The 23,429-nt window shown below is 37.4% G+C and overlaps 3 protein-coding genes across 7 annotated transcripts in view; 1 reads left to right on the top strand and 2 right to left on the bottom strand.

Annotated features, from left to right (window-relative positions):
* LOC128868432 (small RNA 2'-O-methyltransferase) overlaps positions 1–23,429 on the top strand; it is a 31,588-nt gene that overhangs the window by 3,458 nt on the left and 4,701 nt on the right. The gene's annotated exons all lie outside the window — the stretch shown is intronic.
* On the bottom strand, positions 1,197–7,180 carry LOC128868430 (uncharacterized). 4 transcript variants are annotated; one of them, XM_054110510.1, is made up of 6 exons: positions 7,074–7,180; positions 4,924–5,760; positions 4,307–4,462; positions 3,569–4,242; positions 2,164–3,510; positions 1,197–2,100 (listed from the first exon to the last, which is right to left on the bottom strand). In XM_054110510.1, exons 2-6 carry the CDS (start codon positions 5,297–5,299, stop codon positions 1,501–1,503), a joined length of 3,153 nt encoding a protein of 1,050 aa, XP_053966485.1. In that variant the 5' UTR covers positions 5,300–5,760; positions 7,074–7,180; the 3' UTR covers positions 1,197–1,500. The 4 variants fall into 4 exon arrangements, with proteins under 4 accessions (XP_053966485.1, XP_053966487.1, XP_053966486.1 ...); XM_054110512.1 differs by having other exon boundaries at positions 4,924–5,757; positions 7,074–7,169; XM_054110511.1 differs by lacking the exon at positions 7,074–7,180 and adding an exon at positions 6,656–6,817.
* Positions 11,566–16,747, bottom strand: LOC128868431 (uncharacterized). 2 transcript variants are annotated; one of them, XM_054110515.1, is made up of 2 exons: positions 16,427–16,747; positions 11,566–14,429 (listed from the first exon to the last, which is right to left on the bottom strand). In XM_054110515.1, exons 1-2 carry the CDS (start codon positions 16,650–16,652, stop codon positions 11,797–11,799), a joined length of 2,859 nt encoding a protein of 952 aa, XP_053966490.1. In that variant the 5' UTR covers positions 16,653–16,747; the 3' UTR covers positions 11,566–11,796. The 2 variants fall into 2 exon arrangements, with proteins under 2 accessions (XP_053966490.1, XP_053966491.1); XM_054110516.1 differs by lacking the exon at positions 16,427–16,747 and adding an exon at positions 14,780–15,157.

Here is a 23,429-nt window from a genome sequence, read left to right as displayed (position 1 = left end):
GAAATAAAATAAATAAAAAGCATTTTTCTTTCATCTGTTTATTTTTTGAATGTTTTTATAATTCTATGAATTTTAATGGTTTTTATTATGAATTCCTTTAATTATTTAGTTGCTTATGTGTAGGTAATTTACTTAGTAGTATAGTAATAATAATAATAATAAAAAAAAAATTTAGAAGTTGCTCCAAATTGTTCATGTATACAATTAATCGATTAGGCTTGTGTATGCGTATGTAGGTGTGTACTTTCCCACGCCATGTGTGGGCAATTACAGTAGGATATGGACATGGTAACGGAACGGTCTTCTTAATAACCAGGATAAATGTGTCTGATGCAAAAAAAACTAATCAAAAAAACAAAAATATTTAACATTTACGTTAACAGTAACTTACAAGCTAACTATGCATTATAATTCATAGAGTAATTCATTGGAGTAATCGTGAATAAAGTAGTGCCATTGGTGATGCTAGCAAAGTGCACAGAAATGTAGCATACTCGTACAGTACAAAATGAAATTGAATGTTGTAACCTAACACAGTTGATGAAATAGACGGTTGATCATTTATTAACGTTTCTTGTTGTACGATGCATGAAAATATTCAACACTTGGAAGCAAACAATTCCATTTGTTCGATATTAAATCTTTAATACAGTAGATTGTGTGCGCGTTGTGTGTATTTTCCGCCCAAATTTGACTGTTCATAAACCACCACGGCACGTTTTCCATTTCCATTTCATTTTCATTATTTAATTTGTGTTTTTGTTTGTTAATCTTATCTAAAACTAGCTGCTAGTGTTTTTTTAAGTGTAATATGCTTGCTGAATATCTATACAAAATGTACAGCAGAGGTTCACGCCATTATAGCTTTACTTTTTACGAACGAAGTGTTTAATTATGAAGTACTTAATTAGCATCAACTTGGAAGTTCTTTTATAAAATAAATTTGTTTGCAGTGTGGCAATAACAAGTATACGTAGATGACTTGTTTCAATAACTCTCATTACTTACGTTGTTTAATGAATTAACGCATAACAATGAAACATAGTTTGATTTGACCTTCGTTTCGTGAGTGATGACCAATTTTTATTTAGCCAATTGCCATAATAGCGTGACCCATTACTATTAATGTTTGCTATTATGAATATTTTTTTTTCGCATTTTGCACTTGTGGTTTTAATAAAATGAACTATTATGCATTAAAATTTTGTATAATGCTATTCACATATTTTATTTGTATTACGAGTTTTTTTTACGTTTTTTTACATTTTTAATTTTGCTCACTCTGGATTTTGGTGTTTTTGCAAATTGTGACAAACCAAAAATATAAAGATTTTTCATTCTCAATATTCCAATGAGGTTTCTGCACTACTCTATTTTAATCTACGTTATCCAACAAGCCTTTCAAAATTTTTCATTAAATTATACTATCATAGTTGAAAACAGTGTAAAATTTAGAAATATTACGAAGTTTCCATGGAACCGCTTTAAGTGTTTATTCTTTCACTTCTTACAGTGTCGGGTTGATGCTGCCGTTGCGGCATTACTGCCTCGATAATAGATGTTTTCGTTATTGATTTTGCTCCATACGTTAAATAAACTACAAACATCCGGGCTGAAATTTGAATTACTTTCCTGTTGATCCATTAGATCTTCCACCTCTGTCTCAGTCTTAATTAGGCAACGACGCGTACGTCGTTCCGGCCTTCCACTTACACTGCTGCTATTACCAGTGGCATGACCGTTATTTTGCATTCTATCATTAGTGCAACCCTTTCGATTGCTACGCTTTGCATTGGCACTAGCACGTTTACTACTAGATTTCGTGGCAGGCTTACTTGCTGTTATTGTGCTATTATTACTTGTTCTTAATTTGGACGCAGTCACTGTTGTTTTGATTGTACATTTGGAACGTTGCTTTCCACTACTTCGAATGCGACATTCCAATTCTGACGCTTTAGACACTTTAACTCTAGTCGACCTGGTGTTGTGTGCGCGCGTATTATGTCCACCGTTAAGCATAGGGTCCGTGGCATCTGTGTCTACGTCATCATCATCGTTTTCATCATCACAATCTTCTTCGGCGTCTATCTCCATTACTTCCTGTGTGGGCATAGATTATGATTTGTATGTGGTAGCATTAAGAAAAATGTAATATTAATTTACCTCCTCCTCATCATCCTCCTCCTGCTCCTGGTCATCATTGTCTTCGTCTTCATCTTCATCGGTCTGGTTTTCATTATCTTCTTGTTGTGAATTACCATTCTCCTCTACCAACCTGCCGCTCGACCTGAGACGCTGTTGTATTTCAAGTATAGCATATGTTGGTTTTCCCTCATAACGACGGACTACTGCTTGTTGAACTTCACTCAGTTCCTCTTCGCGATCGAATTCTTTCTCTGCACGCTCACGTGCGATCTGATCGGGATCTTGTGACAAAATCTCAGCCCATGAGAACTTTTTCTTTTTCAAAGATTTCTTGTCAGATTTAGACCTCAAATTTTTTGGCGACACCCGATTGGACAGAGTGCGCTCATGGAATGGTGTGCCTACTGACAAGTTCTTCATAATACTCCATGCTGCATTACCGTTAAGCTTATTCATTTCAAATATGTCGTTTTTGTTCTCGATTTCCTCTTTTACTCGCACACAACTGCGAGCAATTTCGTCGCTGTCCAAGCGCAGTTCAGCTAGTGAATATCCGAGCTGTTGAAATTCACGTTCGAACAAGCGACGATATCGTGCATAATCCGGTCGGTCGTGGTAGGCTAACTGGCCTACTTGATGTAGAAATTCCCCCAAATATTTAGGAACCTGTTTGCCATAGATTTGTTTCAACATTTCACGCACATCGGTCATCAGGTACTCCTTGGCCCGATGCACCTTTTCCTGCTGATGCTGTGTTGCAGCATCTTTCCATGGCAAGTAACCTTGAGACCAGAATATCAAGTTGTATCCCAAACATTCTAGGTCGCTACGGCGTGAATGTGCGCCCATATGTGCATCACGGGATGTAAATTCCAAAGTGCCATCATGTGCTCGGCGCTGATCCATTACAAAAGGACGGTGTACACCGTTATCCATAAATTTGGAGGCTAAACCGAAATCAATAAGGAAGATACGTTCTTCTTCGACGGCTACAAGCGATTCTGCGACGGCAGTTGTCGTTAAGTTGGAGTTGCTGGTGTCGCTATGCAAATGCTTGCTGGCATTCAAACTATTAATGAGTTTCTCTTGACGTCGCGTCAAACGTTTTGTTGTTGTAGATACGTAGGTAATTGAAGAATGACTGGACTTTTTAATAGCCGCCAAACGACGAGCGGAACGTGGTATAAATTCTTCGGAATCATCATCAGATGTTATAGACTTTGAGTCAGCTGTGTCATCCTTTATTGAAATACCATCCTCGGTAAAGAACTCTGAATAACTAATACGTTTTGTGGGGCGTAAATAATGTGACTTCACCATCTCCTCATAGATGGAATTTCGTTTCTGTCGACGACATGAGCGTACCTAAAATCAGTTTAAAATTATTATATTACATCAATAGAAAACTTATATTTTTAAGTACCGGATTCGATCCACTATATTCCACCACGGAAGTGCGTGGACGACGTTTGCGATTACGACTGACAGGTGTTACATAATTGTCGACACTGTTGCTATTGTTGCTATTGGTAGTTTCGCCATCATCAAAGTCTTCATCCTCATCCTCGTCTGCAAACATATTCCGCTTTACAACGAAATCAGCATCATCGTCATCGTCCTCATCATCATCGTTTACTTCTTGCTCTGAACTATTGCCACTGTCGGTAGTCTGTTGCTTTTCCTCGTAGTGTTCATCGTATTTTGAAGACTTTAGATTAGAACGTGACGATTTGCCATTGCCCGTAGTTACCGGAGCAGTTGCAGTTTGTTTTTTATAATACTTGCATTTGGAAATCATAAGGTTTTGCGCTTTGACGTCATTGTGACAATAACCTTTGCCATGTAGATTTTCCAAAACATTAACAATCTGTATAGCTAGCGTTAGCACAGACTTCTGGTGCACACGACAATTTTTTATTATGGAGTGTAAGTCGCGATCAAATCGCTGCAGTACTAGAAAACGGTAACGAGCGTCTCCAAAATAATGTGAGCCTGATGCAATGTATTTTGGTATACCCGATGGCGGATTTTGCGGCAATGATGCTGCAATATCTTGCTGCCTATTCATATTATCGTTTTCCTCTTTCAAATGGTTAGCTGTACGGAAAAAAACGGAGGAATGAACAACTGCGAGTTTTTTAAAATAATGAAATACGCTTACAGTTATCTTTGGCAGTATTCATCAAGCAATGAATTTCAACAAACAATGGTCCATTTGAATGCGGTTCGATTTTTACTACGAATTTTGCATTCTCATTATTTACCGGCATGGTGATGTTATCTGAAGCCAAAAAAATCTCACCAAAATTTCCCTTACCTATGTAGAGAAAGATAAATATTTAAATAGATGAATTATATTATTTCGACATATAACCTACCATATTAAATAGTAAATGTGTTTAAAAAATATTACATCGTTATAAATGTAATATACCCAATTTTACAATAAAATGCATAATTACACTAAACGGTATTAACGCGTTTCTATGACGATTCTTATGTGAAAAATTTTACGCTCGAATGTTAAATGGCGGCTATAGAGCATTAAAGCCTGTTTAATTTGAATATACATATGTACATTACAAATATGCATATGTATACAAAAAATTAGGTATGAAGTAAAAATTAAAGAAAAAAAAAGTATACAATTGAAGATTGGTATAACCCATTTTTTTTTGTCTTTACTTCTGAGATCAGCGCGCCAATCTTAACACAGCCGCAAACAAAAGATTTAACATACGTTGATATATATGTAAATATGAAAGATTAATTACTCACCAATAGGTTTGCCAAGACGCCAAGGCTTCTGCATCAGGTCATACATAATAGTACCATTAACTACGGATGGCAATAGAGTATACACTGGCTTTGGGGATTCATTTACTGACGTGTTTGCGCTAAGTAGAATCGACGAGTTGTTTGCTTGTTTCGTAGACTGATTTCTCATCAGTGGTGTAACATTTGTGGCATCATTTGAAGACGAGTCCTCATCATCGCTTTCGTGCCAGTAGTTACCTCTGCGTTGAGCTTTGACACTTTCTGCGATCACCTCGGACCCAGCTGTTACTCCTGCGGAGTTTCTCTTACGTTTGCGTATAATACGTGTAACTGGCGTTACATGCTTCGCCTCAATGACCGCCATGCGTTTGCCCATTTTTAGCTCTCAAATAGCCACTTCCAATTTGATAAGAAGAGATTATGGAAGGTTTATTTTAGCCGCCCTCACAAACATTTGGTGAAGATTTTCTATTTATATATTGTTTTGCGTTTAAACTTTTTCAGAGATCGTTGAGTCGGTATTAAGTATGTTCACGGTGTTTGTTTTTTACTTATGACCTTGTATGACGATCAGATATTTTATAATGTATCCAAACTTTGTAATTTCGTACTTTTTTGATAATACAAAATCAGTCTCTATGCTCTACTGTTGTCTTCTTCTGCTATATTTTTTATTGTTTTACTTAAAGGAACGTTCAACGTTTTCTCTTAATCCGCTTCACTTGTATTCTGTTTTATTTGGCAATGAGATACGCGCTCATGACATTTGAATAATTTTTAGTTCCACTTTTTGACACTTGGCTGATCGTTTTCGGTTTTTGCTGATTGTTGTTGCTGCTATATTATAAATTATTAATTGTTTTTCATTTCATCATACTTTATTTCTTTTCTGTTGTGATTCTACTTTTGGCTTTTAATTTATCTTTTCACGAAAATACATGCAATGAGGAAATTTAAAATATGCTACATCTTGTTAGGAGCCTGAGCTAAATTCGAAAATACCTTAACTTCAAGTAAACCTAGTAACTAAATGTAAGCTAAATACATATAGTATGTACATATATAGCAGCAAACAAAGCCGACTTTGCACACACATGGAATGCATACGTGCAGTTATTGGCAGGAATAGGTATACGTATTTTTCAATGTTAAAAGCATTAACAGAAAACTCGTTTATAAGTTCTTTTAATCAATATCTAATACTGAAATCCCCTATCTTGAAAGAAATATCCGATTAATTTGGAAAACGGACATTTCCGCTGTTTCACTTTTCGGGTTAGGCATTGACTGAAAAGACAGCTCTTGATTTGTTTTTTTTTTATTTTCTTTCTATATCTCCATTGACAGTTTTCTACATACAAATTCGTTGTGTATAGCGAAGTTGATGTGTACTATCGCAAATACATTTTACGTTTGATCGTTATCGGGAAAATTTTAATATTTTATTAACGGCTTACTAAAGCTTATTTTTTAACTGTCTATAAATTTGCCGAAATCTTTCCTCTCCCCCTCACAGTTTTCACATTATTAACACAAACTTCAAACAGCACCAGACACAATTGACAGGTATACGTAAAATTAAAAACAGTGGTGGCAGCGGCAACGGTTACGACGACGAAGTCGGTATCACGACTGCTGCTCGTTTGCAGTAGCAGCGCAGCAAAAATTTTCCTTCAAACATTTTTAAATCGATGCAACGCGACAGTTACGAATGAAATAAGTCTTTGCATACCTTTTTCGCAAGATATTTGTGGGAATTTTATATGAATCAACTACACAAAATATAGGAATATTATTATTTTTCATTTGAAAACTTATTTAACAGCGATTTTCTTAAACTACACAATACAAAAAATTTGGCTGCAAGTTTGCTCCGCTACTAGTTGGCCGACTAACATGTTCACTTTTGTCTCTTTCCCGTTTCTTTCGTTTCGATTTCAATACAGAAAGGCAGAAAGACCTCGTTCATCGATAAAAAAAATTTCACTGACTTTGGTGCATACAATTTTTATACGAGTTCCTCTACGTTAACCAGACATTTATTGATTTCCTTTCATATCTCATGCATTAAGCAAATACTTAACTACATTTTGTTACTATTTTAGTGCAAATATCTGGGAAATATCCAAGGAATTTTGTATAAAACTTACGGATTTAGAGCCTCTCGTATTCAGTCGCTTCACACACTCAACACTTAAATTACAAACACTAACAGATAACATACGTTCTCTGCTAACACAGAGAACTTCTCTGCATGCAGCCGTTGTGTTTCATTTCCATATCATCGGGTATTCGCTGTAGTCCGGCATATGATATTTCTTCTTCTTCAATCGTTTGTATTCAAAATGAAGGCTGTATGATGCGAATCTCTCTGGTGAAACGTCGATAAAACAGAGCAGTTTATTGGTACAAGTCGCTTTGACTATTTATTTTGTCCTGATATAAAAAATAATTAATTAATTTTGATTATATTAACACTTAAATTTACTCCTTTGTATATCTTGACATTTCACTATCAGATTTTAACGCCCTTTACTTTTATAAACATATTTTATTTAAAAAAAATATTAAAATAGAGATTTCAGGTAGAGACTCTGAGTTCTAATTGTTAAGACATCCTTATCTTTCCAAATATCGTAACATTCATGTCTATCGTAACAGGAAATGTAATCTCTTAATTTAACTGAATGATTGCTTAAAATGACAATTTCATTTTCGTCAGGGACTGGATTGGTTAGACCCGATTTACACGAGGAGACATCTGGAAGGGAAACATTTTGTTCGGTGGCGAAGGACGGTCGGGGAAGAGAGAAAGGATTTTGTCTCCCGTACTCGGCGACACGCTTTGCTCTTCTTATTCGTATTTCCAATCTTTCCAATTTTTGACAGTTACTTCATTCGTTTTTTTCTTTTGTGGGAGAAGGTTCTGAGTTATGTGTTGGTTTTCAAGCAAACGGAAGATAACAAAGATGACAAACATCCGAACACTGCTTGGGAAATGCACGATTATTTTTGCTAGTAAAGTAGGTATAATTTAAAATATATTATGGGGCATGTTTATGTTGAATTCTAATTTTCCTCGCATTTCTAGTTACTCAAGTTAATTTTAAGTTAATTATTTACATATGATGTATTTTTAATTTAATTTTTTTTATTCAAGTATAAGAATTTATAAATATATTTCAATAAAAAAACATCAAATTATTTATTATTTAACCAGTTTGCATTTTTCATTAATATATTTAAGAAACTGTTGTCGAACGCTCTCTGCTTTACATGTAAGCGCGTGCTAGAATACATCCGAACCAGACGATGCTAAAGTGTTAAATGTCAAAATGTCGCGGAAACAGTTTTGCCCGTGTGAACGAGAATGAAACTTCAAAAGAGAATTTCCATTGTCTCCCTTCCAGATGTCTCCTCGTGTAAATCGGGTCTTAGCTGACGAAGTTTTACAAAAAATACACAAACAACCCTAGCGGATCTGCACAAGCTGGGTTGCATTAGAGCAACAAAATATTTTTGAAATTTGGAATGACAAAGAAAAGAGAATGGAAGAATGAAATGTGTAACAAATAGATGAAATGAAGGCGAATTGAAAAAGAAGAAATAAGCCGTTCTAATTGGCCCATTACGAATGCACGAAAATTTCTCGTCAGCTGAGTTTTGTTTACAATTATTGTTGTCATTTATCTTACCAGCAAAAATTTGTAAGCAAGAGAAACAGTTGACATATGGTTGAGTTTTTGTCAACAAAACATCTTAGTCTGACAAATTTTTAAATTTGCGCGCAAATAAGGATGAGCGAATTAACTAAAGAACAAGTAAATAAAAAATTTTAATAAGATAGCCCCAAAAAATCGGTGAAACCCTTGATTTCGGTCATGGATCACAATGTCGAAATAAGAGAATCCGAACAGCGATTCTAAAAATTTCGAGACGCTCGATAACGTTGCATTCACGTATATTACTAGAAAGCGCTGGCGAAGAGTCGAGCCTCCACATGTGCTCCACCAAAAAATTGACCTTTGAAGCGAAGTTTTTTGTTTGTAGTATTACTTGTTTTTTTTTTTTTTATTTGACATTTTTTCTTACTTCCAGCGGCAACTCAATTACTTTGGCAATCAAAAGCTTTGTTATCACTTATTCTCTGCTGCAGTCAGCGGCGAAATTAATTGGCTCCGAATCGCTTCCTCCATCCATTCCACTTAGGTATTCTTTACTGGTAGCTCCAGGGGGAGGTTAATCATAAAGGCAGCAATTGCCTCAGTTAAAGCTCCATTGGTATCAACATGAGTGTTAATTGACAATATTTCGTCACCGGGAACGTAGAAACTGAACTTATCTTGTATATCATTCATCTTAATTTATATTACCTTTTGCTCATTTGTTGAAAGCATTCGCCAAACATGATATTTATTGACTGCATAGTAAGAAAAAATTGATAGATCACGATTCGCAGATAATGCGATACATATTGAAAGCGTAGGTTTTATGCATATTAAGGAACCATGTTTATTCAGCATGCCGGACGTAGAAATCGAATTTCTTCAGCCGTCACTATTGAGGATAACAAACAACCAAAACTACGTTCAAGATATTCTAATATTTTTTATTGGGTTGTCGCTTGCCGAATTTTGTCACTAAATTATACAAGTAGCCGTTTCTGGTTTTATCTTCTATTATTGTCAAGGCATCTTGTACAAGTGGTAGCAGTAAAGCAAAAACAATAAGACCAATGTATTTTGTTTTTGCTTTTGATCCCTAGAGTGTAAAAATCTATTAACAAAGATTCACAGTTTAGAGTAATTTAAACAAAAAGTTACAATTTAGAGACAGAACCAAAAAAAAAAAAATCAAATCAGCTACTCTACTCCTATTACCTTACAATGCGTCTTTATTATTATTAAATATATTATATTAAGAAATATAAATAAAAATACAAATAGCTTACAAAAAGGTAGAATAAATGACATACAATACTTGTAAACAAAACTCAGCTGATATAAGTGTTCACGTATTCGCGATGGGTTTTCGTGGATTCATTTGTAAAATATTCGCAATGATAGAACGAACCAATCAAATCCAAAGCGAATTGGGTATCTAAGGTGGCGCCACTAAAAACAATTACTTTATTTTTCGCGATTTCGATAAGTCTGACGTGAGCAATACAAAAAAAAAACAAAAGGAGGAGAAATTATATGCTTATGAAAGTTCAGGGAATGGCTTGTAAATTCTTAATTTACTAAAATTTTTTCACTATATTAAAGAATTAAATAATCACCCTAACATCTTCAATGTTATGCTCTATAATATTGTGATTTGTGAGATTTAAACTAATCAAACTATTGCAAGCGAGGTGCCGTGTGTTAAATTGTGAAAGCACAATTTAATATAAAGTCTGCAAATGCAGTTTATTTATGTTTTTATGCGGAAGACGCCGTGGCAAGAAAGTGTATGTATGTGCGTATAATTTCTTGTGTTTAGTTGTTTCCAAGGTGGATTTATTATAGGTGACAGCATTCACCCAGCTGAATTTTTCGCCGTAGATATGACTTACGTCAAAATGATATGCTTTGTTTGTATGTATTGGTATGTTTACATTCGTATTGTATTGTATTTTGACTTGATGCTTGTACCAAAGACAACAACAAACACATGTAGGGTTTTACTTATATGTGGTTGCTGTCACCTATAATAAATTCGCCTTGGTTGTTTCCATTACTCCCGCCTACTCTTCTTCTTCACAAACAAGTAATTTCGCTTTCTTTTGTTTGTTTATTCATTCGCTCTTACGACACGGCGAATTCGGAAAGTGTAATCTGTATTCTGTAATTTTTGGGTGCCACCTCAGATACTCAATTCGCCTTAATTTAAACCCATTCATCTAACACCTCTTTCCCTCTGATTCTATCCTGTTTTCTGGGCATACAATTAGATGATATCGAAAATGGCGATTGATAACTTCACCACATTAGGCAGGATTTTTTAAACTGCTACAACAACAAATACACGCTCACAACAGTCGGTTCTACGTTACCGGAACAACCCGGCCAAGAACTGCGACTCCAGCAGTAGCCCAAAACATGTATGGGGAAGGTTTATGTTAATACAAGACCAACAACTATACAAATAATGGATACATTTACTTCGTTTATTACAGAAAATATAAATTATATTTAATTTATGTTAAAAACAAAAAAAAAATATTTTTATATCTATTATTTCTCATTGTTATTGCTCTACTGCACCTACATATATATGTATATATTTGTAATAATGCTATCGTTATCAATATCAATCCCCATTCGACCAGCAAAGTTGAGTTATGAATTTGAGCCCACTCTGAAAGTTTACATACTTTGATCCATAATCCAGCAGCAATCGCAAGGGAATTTCGCCATTTAAAAGTGATGCTTAACTGTAATTAAGAGCAAAGTACAGTTAAGTACCTTGACAGTCGGTTCTACGTAACCGAAACGACCCGGATTTCTATCCGGCCAAGGGCTGTCACTTCAGCAGCATTTCCCGTATATGTGTGGGGAATGTTTGTGCAGTTGGAACAAACAACAACAGGGCTCGGAGAAAGAGAGTATTCGTCTATATATGCATTTTAACTTGATTAAGAAACAATTTAGATCTGTATTAAAGTTTTTTTTATTAAATACCGAGGGACTACAAACATAACTTACCAATCAAATAATATTCCAAGGGGTTTATCTTAGTACATGTATAGCTTGTAATACTTCTTTACATGTTGTTGACTTAAAATATAATATAATAAAAGTGACACTTATGTACATGAATTTTCGAAACAAAAACTTTGTTTAGGATTAAGCTTTAAATGCAGTTATTTGCTGAAAAGTGTTCCACACATTATTCGCCCACTTCTTCTATAAAATCTTCAATTTGTAGTGCTGGCTGTTCTAAGTTATCGTAGCGATTTGGTATAGTAGCAAATTCATGACTTTTGTATAATTGCTCAAATTCTCTTCGTGAACTCATTACAAGTGTTTGAACCTCATTTTCTGTAGGACTCACTTTACGTAGATCACACAAAAATGTATTTAGCGCATCTTGATTTAAATTGCCGAGAAGATTAATGTCTAAAGATTTGTGTTTTCTGAAGAGATCTTGGTAAAAGTTGATCATTGATTTGGTTGTTAAAATTAAATCAGATTTAAATGGCAGATTTATCATATCGCGTTGTTCCAATGAATATATATATTTTAAATGATCTTTTAAATTATTAATTTTTTCTATGTAGTTTTGGCTCGTTCGGTCCTCACTTGTTATCTCATATTGGCTTCTATGGTTGAACTCATCAAACAGGTCATTCATACGTTGAATAAAGTTTTGAGTTGCCTTGACACATTTTAAAGCACTTGGATGTGGGTCAGTTCCAAATAGTTTGTGGTTGATGGCCTTTTCGATGCCAACAGCGACTGAGTGACTCAGCAATTGTGTCGCCAAAGTAACGTTCATTTTGTCAACACCATACGGGTTTATATGGGCAAAGGTGAGTTTAGGAAATAGATTCAGATTGGGAGTAACCTGATCAATTGCGTATAACTTCTTGATCAATTTAAAGCTAACCACACCATCGACGGTTTGTATATCGTATTTCAGTAAACTATTTCGAATAGACTTAATTAAACAAAAATAGTCGAAGAAACCATGAATTTTTTCTTCATCTTGTAAAATGTAGGGTTTTTTTTCAGTCACCCCTAGAACTTTATATATCTCAGCGTTATAAAGTGTTTCGGCACACACAATTGCCTTAACTTTGAGGCCTACTGATTTAGCGAAATCAAGATTTTGATTCAAGGAACGTAGTAAACTGAAAGCACTAAAGCCCTTTTTTCCTATGTAATATGGTAGCATATATTTCCAATCGCTAAATAATCCTTTAACCATGAAGAAGCAACATTTAGAGTGTTTGCTTGCTTTAGAACCGTAGGTCTTTTTACTGCTTGGTGACTCTGCTTTCACGATATCGATTTCATCGAACATAATTTGACATAAACGCTCGCTTTCGGACATGCGACTAACAATTGTTTTCAAAGTTTCAGAGGCATCATCATCAATTCCAGATATAATCGAGCTGGCATTCGGGCGCCATCGCTGAAGAATTGATTTGTGTGGCATATTGAATCCTAAGTCCTCACGCATATAATCATAGGACTTGGACGAAATGTAAGTTAAATTCTGTGCCAAGTATTTCTCTTTTTCGTCATAACATTTTTTTGCGGGATCAACAATCATTTTGGCAAAAGTGATTGCATCTTCACTTGCATCAGTTGGGATTATTGCCCGATGCACTAAACTGTGGTATTTCGATTTTAAAGATACGATTTGACTCGTTAAGTCAGAGATTTTCTTTTCAAAATATTCATCATCGCCTCTTTGTGGGTGTTTTAATTGGAATTCAAGTCGCGCCTCTAACGCGGTGATTTTCTTTTCGAAATGTTCATGATCGCATTTCTGCGTAATTTGCGATTGAAATTTGATTTGAGCCTCTAACTCAGCGATTCTCTTTTCAAAATGTTCATGATTACATTTGTGTGACTGGAACTCTATGCGAGCTTCTAATTCTGCTAGTCTCTTTTCAAAATGTTCTTGATCATTTTTGTATGATATTTGCATTTTAGACAATTCCAAATTATTACTTAGAGAAGCATGATTCGAACAAATAGGACTATTTATTTTAGGAGCATCGCTTGCAACTACTGTATCATTTATGTCTCTAGTAATTTGCTCATCATCACATTCAACTGATGCTGCATCTAAACTTTTTCCGGATTTCTGAATATTGTAAATTAATTCCTCATGTTCGCTTATAAACGAAGCCACATCGGTGTCTTGTGAACCCCGACGTTGTCTTTTGCTTTCTAAGAAATAATGCTGTTCAAATTCTAATGGCAATTTGGTTCTTGAGGGCATACTGTTTTGCAATGTAGGAAGGCGTCCTGTAGGTTGTGAATCTAATTTCAATGAAGGTACTGCTCCGGGTCCTAATGTTTTGTTGTTATTTGTAAGAAAACTTGAATGAAAATGACGAGCACAAATATACAGTTCACTATTTTCCGACGGAGTTATCCCGCAGGTTTTCATCCATCTCATGCGGACATCCTTCATTTTAGGGAATGAGAACAACGCTAAACTTCCATCCGTAACGCAGTTTTCGATGCAGCAGTTCCGCTTAATGTCCATGTTTTCATTGGGTTTGCTGGGCGGAGTACTTGTTGGTTGTGGAAATAAGTTCAACGTAGGAAAAGCTTCAGGTCGTAATCTATTTTTTGTTATAAAGCTTTTGTCGAAATGACGTCCGCAAATGTAAAGTGCATGATTTGTTCGGGTTATGTTGCAAGCCTTGTACCAACTATCGTCATAGCGGCGAAAAGCAAACAAAGTCGGGTTTTCGTCTCCAGGACAATTTTTAATGCAGCAGTAACGGCCGCCTCCTTTCCTTTCGAGTTGGAAGCTATGTGGGGGAGGGCCGTCGTAGCCTGTAAACAAATAATTTGTTTATAAACTCGTTAATACATATGTACATATATGAATAATGATATTTATTTATTCATGTGTGTGCGTGTTTATCTTGATGAATTATTACCAATGAAGATTGAATTTCCTGAAAAATTTAACTGCTTAGGAAAAGTTTCTCACCAAAATTTTGGTATTGATATTGCCAGACCAATTAAAGGCTGCATAGTGATTTGTACAAATCACACACAGAGGTTTGCATTCTTTTTCGAGGCGAGAACTTACTACCTGTATGTCATACATAAAGTGCTAGGACATGGCGATCGCCTACATAAATACATGCAACTGCATGTATAAAAATTGGACAACTCACCTAGGTTAAGAGTGGGAATCCCACCATTTCTTAATACTCTTGAAGTCATAGCTTTATCCTCAAAATGCCGAGTGCATACATAAGTATTGTAGGGTGGCAGGTAATCCGTTTTTGAGAATCGCATATTTTCTCTCCACTTCTCGGCTTCTACTGGATTCTGTGGTAAAGAAAACAAACGCACACCTTGATTTTTAGAACCACACCCGGAAACACGGCATTTGCGCATTTTTGTACTCAAAAAGAACAGCACGGCAAATAAGTTGTAAAGCTTGTACAAGTTAGTACAATATTTTGTAATTTGTTTACTAGAAAAATTTGCAAAGAGATCGCAATTTGACGCTTCACTTTTAGGGGAAGTAGCAAGGCGAATTGCGAAAGTAGCGCTGGGACAAGAATGATAGAATACACAATTCGCCTTGGTGCTGGGAGAATTTTAGTCTGCAAGCACTAGCAAATACGAAAACAGCTGATTGTGACAATATGACTGACAACAAAACAATTACATATTTATATAGTTATAAAAATGGAAAGCATGAAATTCACAACAAATGTGGTTGCTACCGCTATTATGACGATACTATAATGGACTTTGACGAAAATTTAATAGCTCTGGTACAGGGTGGAATAAATGCGACATTATTGCTATAACTATCCAAGAATGATAGAATACACGATTGTGCCTTGCAAATTCGCCGTGTCGTAAGAGCGGATGAATAGACAAGCAAAAGGAGGGGGATTCTTATTCGTCTTACCACGGCGTCTTTCGCATGAAAACGGAAACAAACTGAATATGGAGGTTTTATATTAATTTGTGCTTTCACAATTTAACACACGGCACTTCGTTTTCATTATTTTAAATCTCACAAATCACAATATTACCAAGTCATTCACTGAATTTTCACAAACATGTAATTTTTTCTACTTTTGTTTGTTTTGTATTGCGAACTGAGCTATACGCCTTGATAAGTGTCAGCCTTTGGCGTTTGCGTACGTAAATCTTCAGCAAAGTAAGAGAAATAGAGTGGGAAAAATTACATTTAATTTGACTGGAAGCTCAAAGTTTCTGATGGGAAACATACGTTCTTCATACAAAAGGGGAAAAATAGGTACGTTCCCATAACTCTGACTCGAAACTCGGTCAGCTGTGTTTTCGGCTGGTACAAATTTTTCCATCAGAAACTTTGAGCTTCCCGTCAAATTAAATACAATTTTACCCACTCTATTTCTCTTACTTGGCTGAAGATTTACGGACGCAAACGCTAAAAGCTGATAGTACTTCTACTTATGTTCGGTCACCGTAGCCGAATGGGTGCTGCGTGACTACCATTTGGAATTCAGAGAGAACGTAGGTTCGAACTCGGTGAGAAACCAAAATGAAGAAAAATATTTTTCTAATAGCGGTCGCCCCTTGGCAGTCAATGGCAAACCTGCGAGTGTATGTATTTCTGCCACGAAAAAGCTCCTCATAAAAAAATATCTGCCATTCGGAGTCGGCTTGAAACTGTAGATCCCTCCAATTGTGGAGCAACATCAAGACGCACACCACAAATAGGAGGAGCTCGGCCAAACACCCAAAAAGGGTGTACATGCCAATTATATATATGTATATACATATATGTTCATAGAAGCACTAAAATGGCTACTCACCCAGTTTTAAGGTAGGAATCGCACCACGTTTTAATAATTTTGAACCCACAGCGTATTCTTCGAAATGCTGAATGCATACAAATGAATTTTGTTCTGGAAGGTTTTGGCCTGGTTGGATTCCTAAATTTTCCCTCCAGATCTTAACCATTACTGGATTCTTCGGAAAAGCAAAGAAACGTGCGTCATTTTTGCAGTTTCGGACACGACATTTCTTCTTCTTAGGCATAGTTTCTTTGATGAATTTAGTATTTCGTCAGGAAATATTAAACAACTGTCAAAAATTTAATAATTGTAAAGCATTTACAAACGAAAATGCTGAATTTCGTGAGAGAACTGTCAACAATAAATATAAACAACATTTTCCAATACTGCCACTCAGGCGGTAAATACAGGTACGAGCATTCATTGAGGAATTTCGGCGATTTTTCTGAATAAATTTAAAACGCAAAATATAGGCCTGTATCACAGAATTTTTATGATATGAGAAAGCGCAAATGTTGTCACATCTATACTAATATTATAAAGAGGAAAACTTTGTTTGTTTGTTTGTAACGAATAGGCTCAAAAACTACTGGACCGATTTTAAAAATTCTTTCACCATTAGAAAACTACATTATCCAAGAGTAACATGGATTACATTTTATTTTGGAAAAATATAGGGTTCCTATACCCTATACCTATTGGTGGATAGGGCTCGAGATATAGGTCAAAACGTGGACCCGGGTAACCTTCGGATGTGTATGTACAATATGGGTATCAAATTGAAGCTGTTGGTGAATGCTTTAGTACAGAGTATTTTTCATGCCGCTCCGTGACTGGGGTCTCGAGATATAGGTCAAAACGTGGACCCGGGTAACCTTTGGTTGTGTATGTACAATATGGGTATCAAATGAAAGCTGTTGATAAGTGCTTTAATACGGGGTAATTTTCATACCTATTGATGACTAGGGTCTGGAAATATATGCCAAAACGTGGACCCGCCGTGTCTTTGCACCGAATTAAACCAAACTTACGCACATTGTTAAGTAAGTATTGAAAATGGGTTTCGTAAAGTTTGGTTGTAATTCGGCACACTGGCAACGGGTACAGCGTTCTTTTGAACCAGCCATAATGTCGCTTACTTTTTTAACGCTTGGGGCGGAACTGAACTCTCAAATTGACAGTGTGAGTTACAATGGGTCTATATTTCTTTCTGATTTGGATGCCATAAGGAAAAAACGTAAGTGCAACATGTAAAAATTGTTTGTGAATTTTTTTGGAGTGGATTTTGGAACAGTGAATAATTTCTTACGAAATTTGAGAATTTAATGTGAAATCCGAATGAAATTATGTGTTCGTGGAAAAAAATTTTTTTTTCGTTTTTTTTTTTTGAAAAATATAAATGGATAATGGTTAAAAAAGCTCCAATGCTTAATAAAACATATAAATTGAAACGAAAAATTCATGGATGATCAGGAAAAAAGACGATTGTTTATTCATATGCGTTGATTTGAAATTTAAAAACAATCTTCCTTTTTCCTGATTTTCAATTTATATTTTATATTTACTCAAAAACAAATAGAAAAACAAAAAATATTGTTTATGCCAAAGCGCTTGAATAAAGAAATAAATAATATGAAAATCATATATTTTCTGTTCTAAACCATATCTATTCTATTTTAGTGTGCCCAGCGAAGGGGGCCGGGTTTGCTCTTCTTCTTCTTAATTGGCGCTATAACCGCTTACGCGATTTTGGCCGAGTTTAACAAAGCGCGCCAGTCGTTTCTTTCTCGTGCTAACCGGCGCCAGTTGGACACACCAAGTGAAGCCAAGTCCTTCTCCACCTGATCTTTCCAACGCAGAGGAGGCCGCCCTCTTCCTCTGCTACCACCAGCTGGTACCGCATCGAATACTTTCAAAGCCGGAGCGTTTGTATCCATTCGGACGACATGACCCAGCCAACGTAGCCGCTGGATCTTTATTCGCTGCGCTATGTCTATGTCGTCGTAAAGCTCATACAGCTCATCGTTCCATCGTCTGCGATATTCGCTGTTGCCAACGTGCAAAGGTCCAAAAATCTTACGCAGAATCTTTCTCTCGAACACTCCAAGCGTCGCTTCATCGGATGTTGTCATCGTCCAAGCTTCTGCGCCATACGTTAGGACGGGCATGATGAGAGTCTTGTAGAGTGTTAGTTTTGTTCGTCGAGAGAGGACTTTACTACTCAATTGCCTACTTAGTCCAAAGTAGCACTTGTTGGCAAGAGAGATTCTACGTTGGATTTCAAGGCTGACATTGTTATCGGTGTTAATGCTGGTTCCTAAATAGACGAAGTCTTTTACAACCTCAAAATTATAACTGTCAACAGTGACGTGGGTGCCGATACGCGAGTGCGCCGACTGTTTGTTTGAAGACAGGAGGTACTTCGTTTTGTCCTCGTTCACCACCAGACCCATTCGCTTTGCCTCTTTATCCAGTTTGGAGAAGGTAGAACTAACAGCGCGGTTGTTAAGGCCGATGATGTCAATATCATCGGCATACGCCAGCAATTGTACGCTCTTATAAAAAATTGTGCCTGAGCGATTAAGTTCTGCTTCTCGCACGATGCTCTCCAACATCAGGTTAAAGAAGTCACACGACAGGGAGTCACCCTGTCTGAAACCTCGTTTGGTATCAAACGGCTCGGAGAGGTCCTTTCCAATTCTGACGGCGCTGTTGGTGTTGAGCAACGTCATCTTACATAGCCGTATTAGTTTTGCGGGGATACCAAATTCAGACATCGCGGCATACAGGTAACTCCTTTCCGTACTGTCGAATGCAGCTTTGAAGTCGACGAAAAGATGGTGTGTGTCGATTCTCCTTTCATGGGTCTTTTCCAAGATTTGGCGTATTGAGAATATTTGGTCGATGGTAGACTTTCCAGGTCTGAAGCCACACTGATAAGGTCCAATCAGTTGGTTGACGGTGGGCTTCAGCCTTTCACACAATACGCTCGCTAGAACCTTATAGGCGATATTTAGAAGACTAATCCCGCGGTAATTGGCACAAATTGCAGGATCGCCCTTCTTATGGATTGGGCAGAGCACACTTAAATTCCAATCGGCAGGCATGCTTTCATCCGACCATATTTTGCATAGGAGCTGATGCATGCACCTTACCAGCTCCTCGCCGCCATGTTTGAATAGCTCAGCCGGCAGTCCGTCGGCGCCCGCGGCTTTGTTGTTCTTTAGCCGCGTTATCGCTATTCTCACCTCGTTATGATCGGGTAGCGGAACGACAATTCCGTCGTCAACGATTGGGGTATCGGGATCTTCACTTTCTCGGTGACATGCGCAGCTGTCACTGTTTAATAGGTTCGAGAAGTGTTCCCTCCATAATTTAAGATTGCTCTGTACGTCGGTCACCAGTTCGCCGTCTTTGTTCTTACAGGAAAACGCCCCGGTCTTAAAACCTTCTGTAAGCCGCCGAACTTTCTGGTAGAATTTTCGGGCGTTGTTCCTATTGGCCAGCATCTCAAGCTCTTCGCACTCACGTATTTCGGCCTCTCGTTTCTTCTGTCGGATAATACGTCTCTCTTCCTTTTTCAGCTCTCTGTAGCGATCCCACATGGCTCGCGTTGCGCCCGATCGCAGCGTGGCTCTATAGGCGGCATCCTTTCTTTCTGCGGCAGCATGACATTCCTCGTCGTACCAATTGTTTTTTCGGGCTCGCCGGAATCCGATTTCTTCTTCGGCGGCGGTACGTAGAGAACGAGAAATGTTGCTCCATTGTTCGTGGATGCCGGTTTGTTGGGCAGTACTCTCTGAGAGCAGGAGTGAGAGTCGAGTGGCGAATCTTCTGGCTGTCTGTTGTGATTGCAGCTTTTCGAGGTCGAACATTCTTTGCGTAGGTAGATGCACGTTTTTTGCTGCACAGAGGCGCGTGCGCAGTTTGGCTGCAACAAGGTAGTGATCCGAGTCAATGTTGGGTCCTCGGATCGTACGTACATCTAATACACTAGAAGCGTGTCTTCCATCTATCACAACATGATCGATCTGGTTTCGCGTTTTTCGATCAGGGGACAGCCAGGTAGCTTGGTGTATCTTTTTATGCTGGAATCTGGTGCTGCAGACTACCATGTTTCGGGCCCCGGCGAAGTCGATCAGCCTCTGTCCGTTACCGGAAGTTTCGTTGTGTAGGCTGAATTTTCCGACTGTGGGACCAAAAATTCCCTCCTTCCCCACCCTGGCGTTGAAGTCGCCAAGCACGATTTTTATGTCGTGGCGGGGGCAGCGCTCATAGGAACGTTCCAAGCGCTCATAGAAAGAATCCTTGGTCGCATCGTCCTTCTCTTCCGTCGGGGCGTGGGCGCAAATTAGCGAGATGTTAAAAAATCGCGCTTTGAAGCGGATTATTGCGAGACGCTCGTCCACCGGAGTGAACGACAGTACTTGGCGACGAAGTCTCTCTCCCACAACAAATCCGACACCGAATTTGCGCTCCTTTACATGGCAGCTGTAGTAGACGTCGCAAGGTCCTATGGTTTTCTTTCCTTGCCCCGTCCATCGCATCTCTTGGATGGCAGTGATGTCAGCCTTTACTCTCACGACGACATCAACCAGCCGGGCAGAGGCACCCTCCCCATTAAGGGACCGGACATTCCAGGTGCATGCCCTCAAATCATAGTCCTTAGTTCGTTTGCAGGGGTCGTCATCAGTATAGGGAGGTCTCATCCGAGGCTTTTTTAAAGTTTTCATTGGGGGCGATTTTTAAGTGGCGGGTCCCAAACCCAACGCACAACCAGCTATCCTGGAATGTTTCGCCTTCTCACTTTAGCTCACTCCCGAACGGGTGTTCGGAAGCTACCCAGAGGATACGTGGGCTAATCCCGGCCGTTGTGAGCTGCTTGAACCATATGCAGAAGAATCGTCCTGGCCACTCCCAAGTGAATGGCGATCAGTAACTTTCCCCACTTGCGTGGACTTCTACACATGGAACCATCCTCCGGGTTTGCTAGTTCACATATAAAGGGTTGGGGTTAGTGTAATGCCGCCCGAGCAATTTTAGGTAAAGTATAAGGATTTATAATATTTAATGAAACTTAGTGAAAATGTTAGAGAAGGGTTTCTGAACAATTTTTATAAGTCCTAACATTCGGGAAATAATATTTTACAATTGTTTCCGGAATGTCTTCAGGAATTTCATTATACTTTGGCATGATTCAATCATTAAAGGTTTGCTCACTAGTGACATTCGATTTTTGACACTCCCTTACAAAAGGTTGTATTTAAGAAGGTAAATAAAGTGGAAAATATTAAATCCTTTTTTGTAAAAATGGTAGCAAAAAAGTATTTTCTTACTTAAATGGAAACAAACTGCGAATGATTTAAAAAATTAATTTTAAGTAATATTTGAATGTAAATAATAGCGCAAATAGAATTAATTAGTGGAAATTGCCAAGTCTAATATTAAAACAAGAAATTATTTCACTTAATCCAAGATTTTATATTGTGAATTGAATCATGATTCTTTGGTACATCCTTCTATATTTTCTTTAAAACAGCATTTGAATTCTTAAAATGCAATACAATCGTTTTAACTCGTTTTTATATATGTATACAAAATATTTCAATGATTTTTTTTTTACTTTTAATTAAAACGGCGGGATGAAAATCCACAAAACTCCAGAGTATTCCACCGTTTGTGAAATCAAACTGTATTTTGACGTAAAACTGTACTATGTAGACTACCAATATTACGGCAGCTTCTAATTTTTTATGATTTCTATCGTCTTATTTTTTTAATTGTGTTGAATCATTTTTGTTTTGAATCGATGGTTTTATATTTCTTCTGTGTATTTTGTGTGAGTATTCAGTGTGGAACAAGTTGTCTTAGAAGTATATGAATTTCAGCTGAATTTTCTCGTTTTTTTTTGTTTAATTCATTGCAGTTTCTTTAGATAGACTTGCTTGAATGTTATGCAGTTTTTTTTTATTGTAACCGATAGGTCTACACCAAGAATGATAGTACTCTTCGAATCGGGGATGCATTTTGTGACAGACAACGAAAATTAAATGCAAGTGTATTTATCAATATTGTGACGAATCTGAACATTAGCAAATCGTCTGACAACAATACAGAACGAATGAGGAATTTAAAAGACCGCGTTCACACAGAGTAACTTTTATTGAAGCAACTCGGGCAACGAGCACAACGATTTAAAATGTTTCAGCTGTAACGGTATTGGACATATTGCAGCGCAAGGTTAAGTGCAGTAGCAGTGAAAATACGGGCATGGACTAAGGCCTGTTGAAATGAAAAAAAAAAAAAAACGGTTCGTAAAGTCACTGAGAAAACGGCATCTGCGATGCGTCATACAGTCATAGCAGGATGAAATACTCAGCGTTTCTAGACACGGGCATTGACTTATCATTGATATTTGACATGACAATGCCGGAAGGCGTGCCGAGGCATCCAAGTGAGAAACTACTTCGTGGCTTTCGGTGTGCAGCGGTAAAAATTCATGAGATGGTAGAAGTCAAATTGGGATTAGACGGAAGAAATATTGGAGTACAACTTCAAGTAATGCCTGATGAGTTTGTGCCGCTTGTGGTACTTTTAGGCGGAGACGTGCTATGTCATGAGGATACGAAGGTGATCACAGAGTCATGTGTCATGAAGGTTCAAGAGGTCAACTCCAAAACGAAGATCGATGACCTGCTTCACGAGAGTGACGCGAAGGAACTCCAACAATTATTTAAACAATACGACAACTGATTTTCGCTAGATTTATTAGCCCGGGAAAGGTGCAACACCACGGACACGGAGATTAAGGTCACTACAGATAAGCCAGTTATATCGAGCGGTGTCAAGTTTCGTTCTTACAGGAGGGAGTTCTAAGAACCATCACGAATAACTTTCTCAAACACTATATTGTACGACCGAGTTCATTACCGCATGCAGGGCCAGTTGTACTGGTTGAAAAAGTAAAAGGGTTCGATATAATATGACGGTTTATACGAGCACAACGCCATGCCATTTGGAT

Source organism: Anastrepha ludens, chromosome 6 (genome assembly GCF_028408465.1).
Source record: "Anastrepha ludens isolate Willacy chromosome 6, idAnaLude1.1, whole genome shotgun sequence".
NCBI classification, from domain to species: Eukaryota; Metazoa; Arthropoda; class Insecta; order Diptera; family Tephritidae; genus Anastrepha; species Anastrepha ludens.
The sequence above is the reverse complement of the archived record's forward strand: the minus strand, read 5'-3'. Positions and strand labels throughout refer to the sequence as shown.

Bases quoted from the DNA above. Each gene is read 5' to 3' on its own strand.
- LOC128868431 (XM_054110515.1), bottom strand. From the start codon at position 16,652: ATGCCTAAGAAGAAGAAATGTCGTGTCCGAAACTGCAAAAATGACGCA. The intron at 14,430-16,426 runs GTGAGTAGCCAT...ATTTGTTTACAG, and splicing joins GATTCCTACCTTAAAACTGG to GCTACGACGGCCCTCCCCCA.
- LOC128868430 (XM_054110510.1), bottom strand. From the start codon at position 5,299: ATGGGCAAACGCATGGCGGTCATTGAGGCGAAGCATGTAACGCCAGTT. The intron at 4,243-4,306 runs GTAAGCGTATTT...TTTTCCGTACAG, and splicing joins GAATACTGCCAAAGATAACT to CTAACCATTTGAAAGAGGAA. The intron at 3,511-3,568 runs GTACTTAAAAAT...AACTGATTTTAG, and splicing joins AATATAGTGGATCGAATCCG to GTACGCTCATGTCGTCGACA.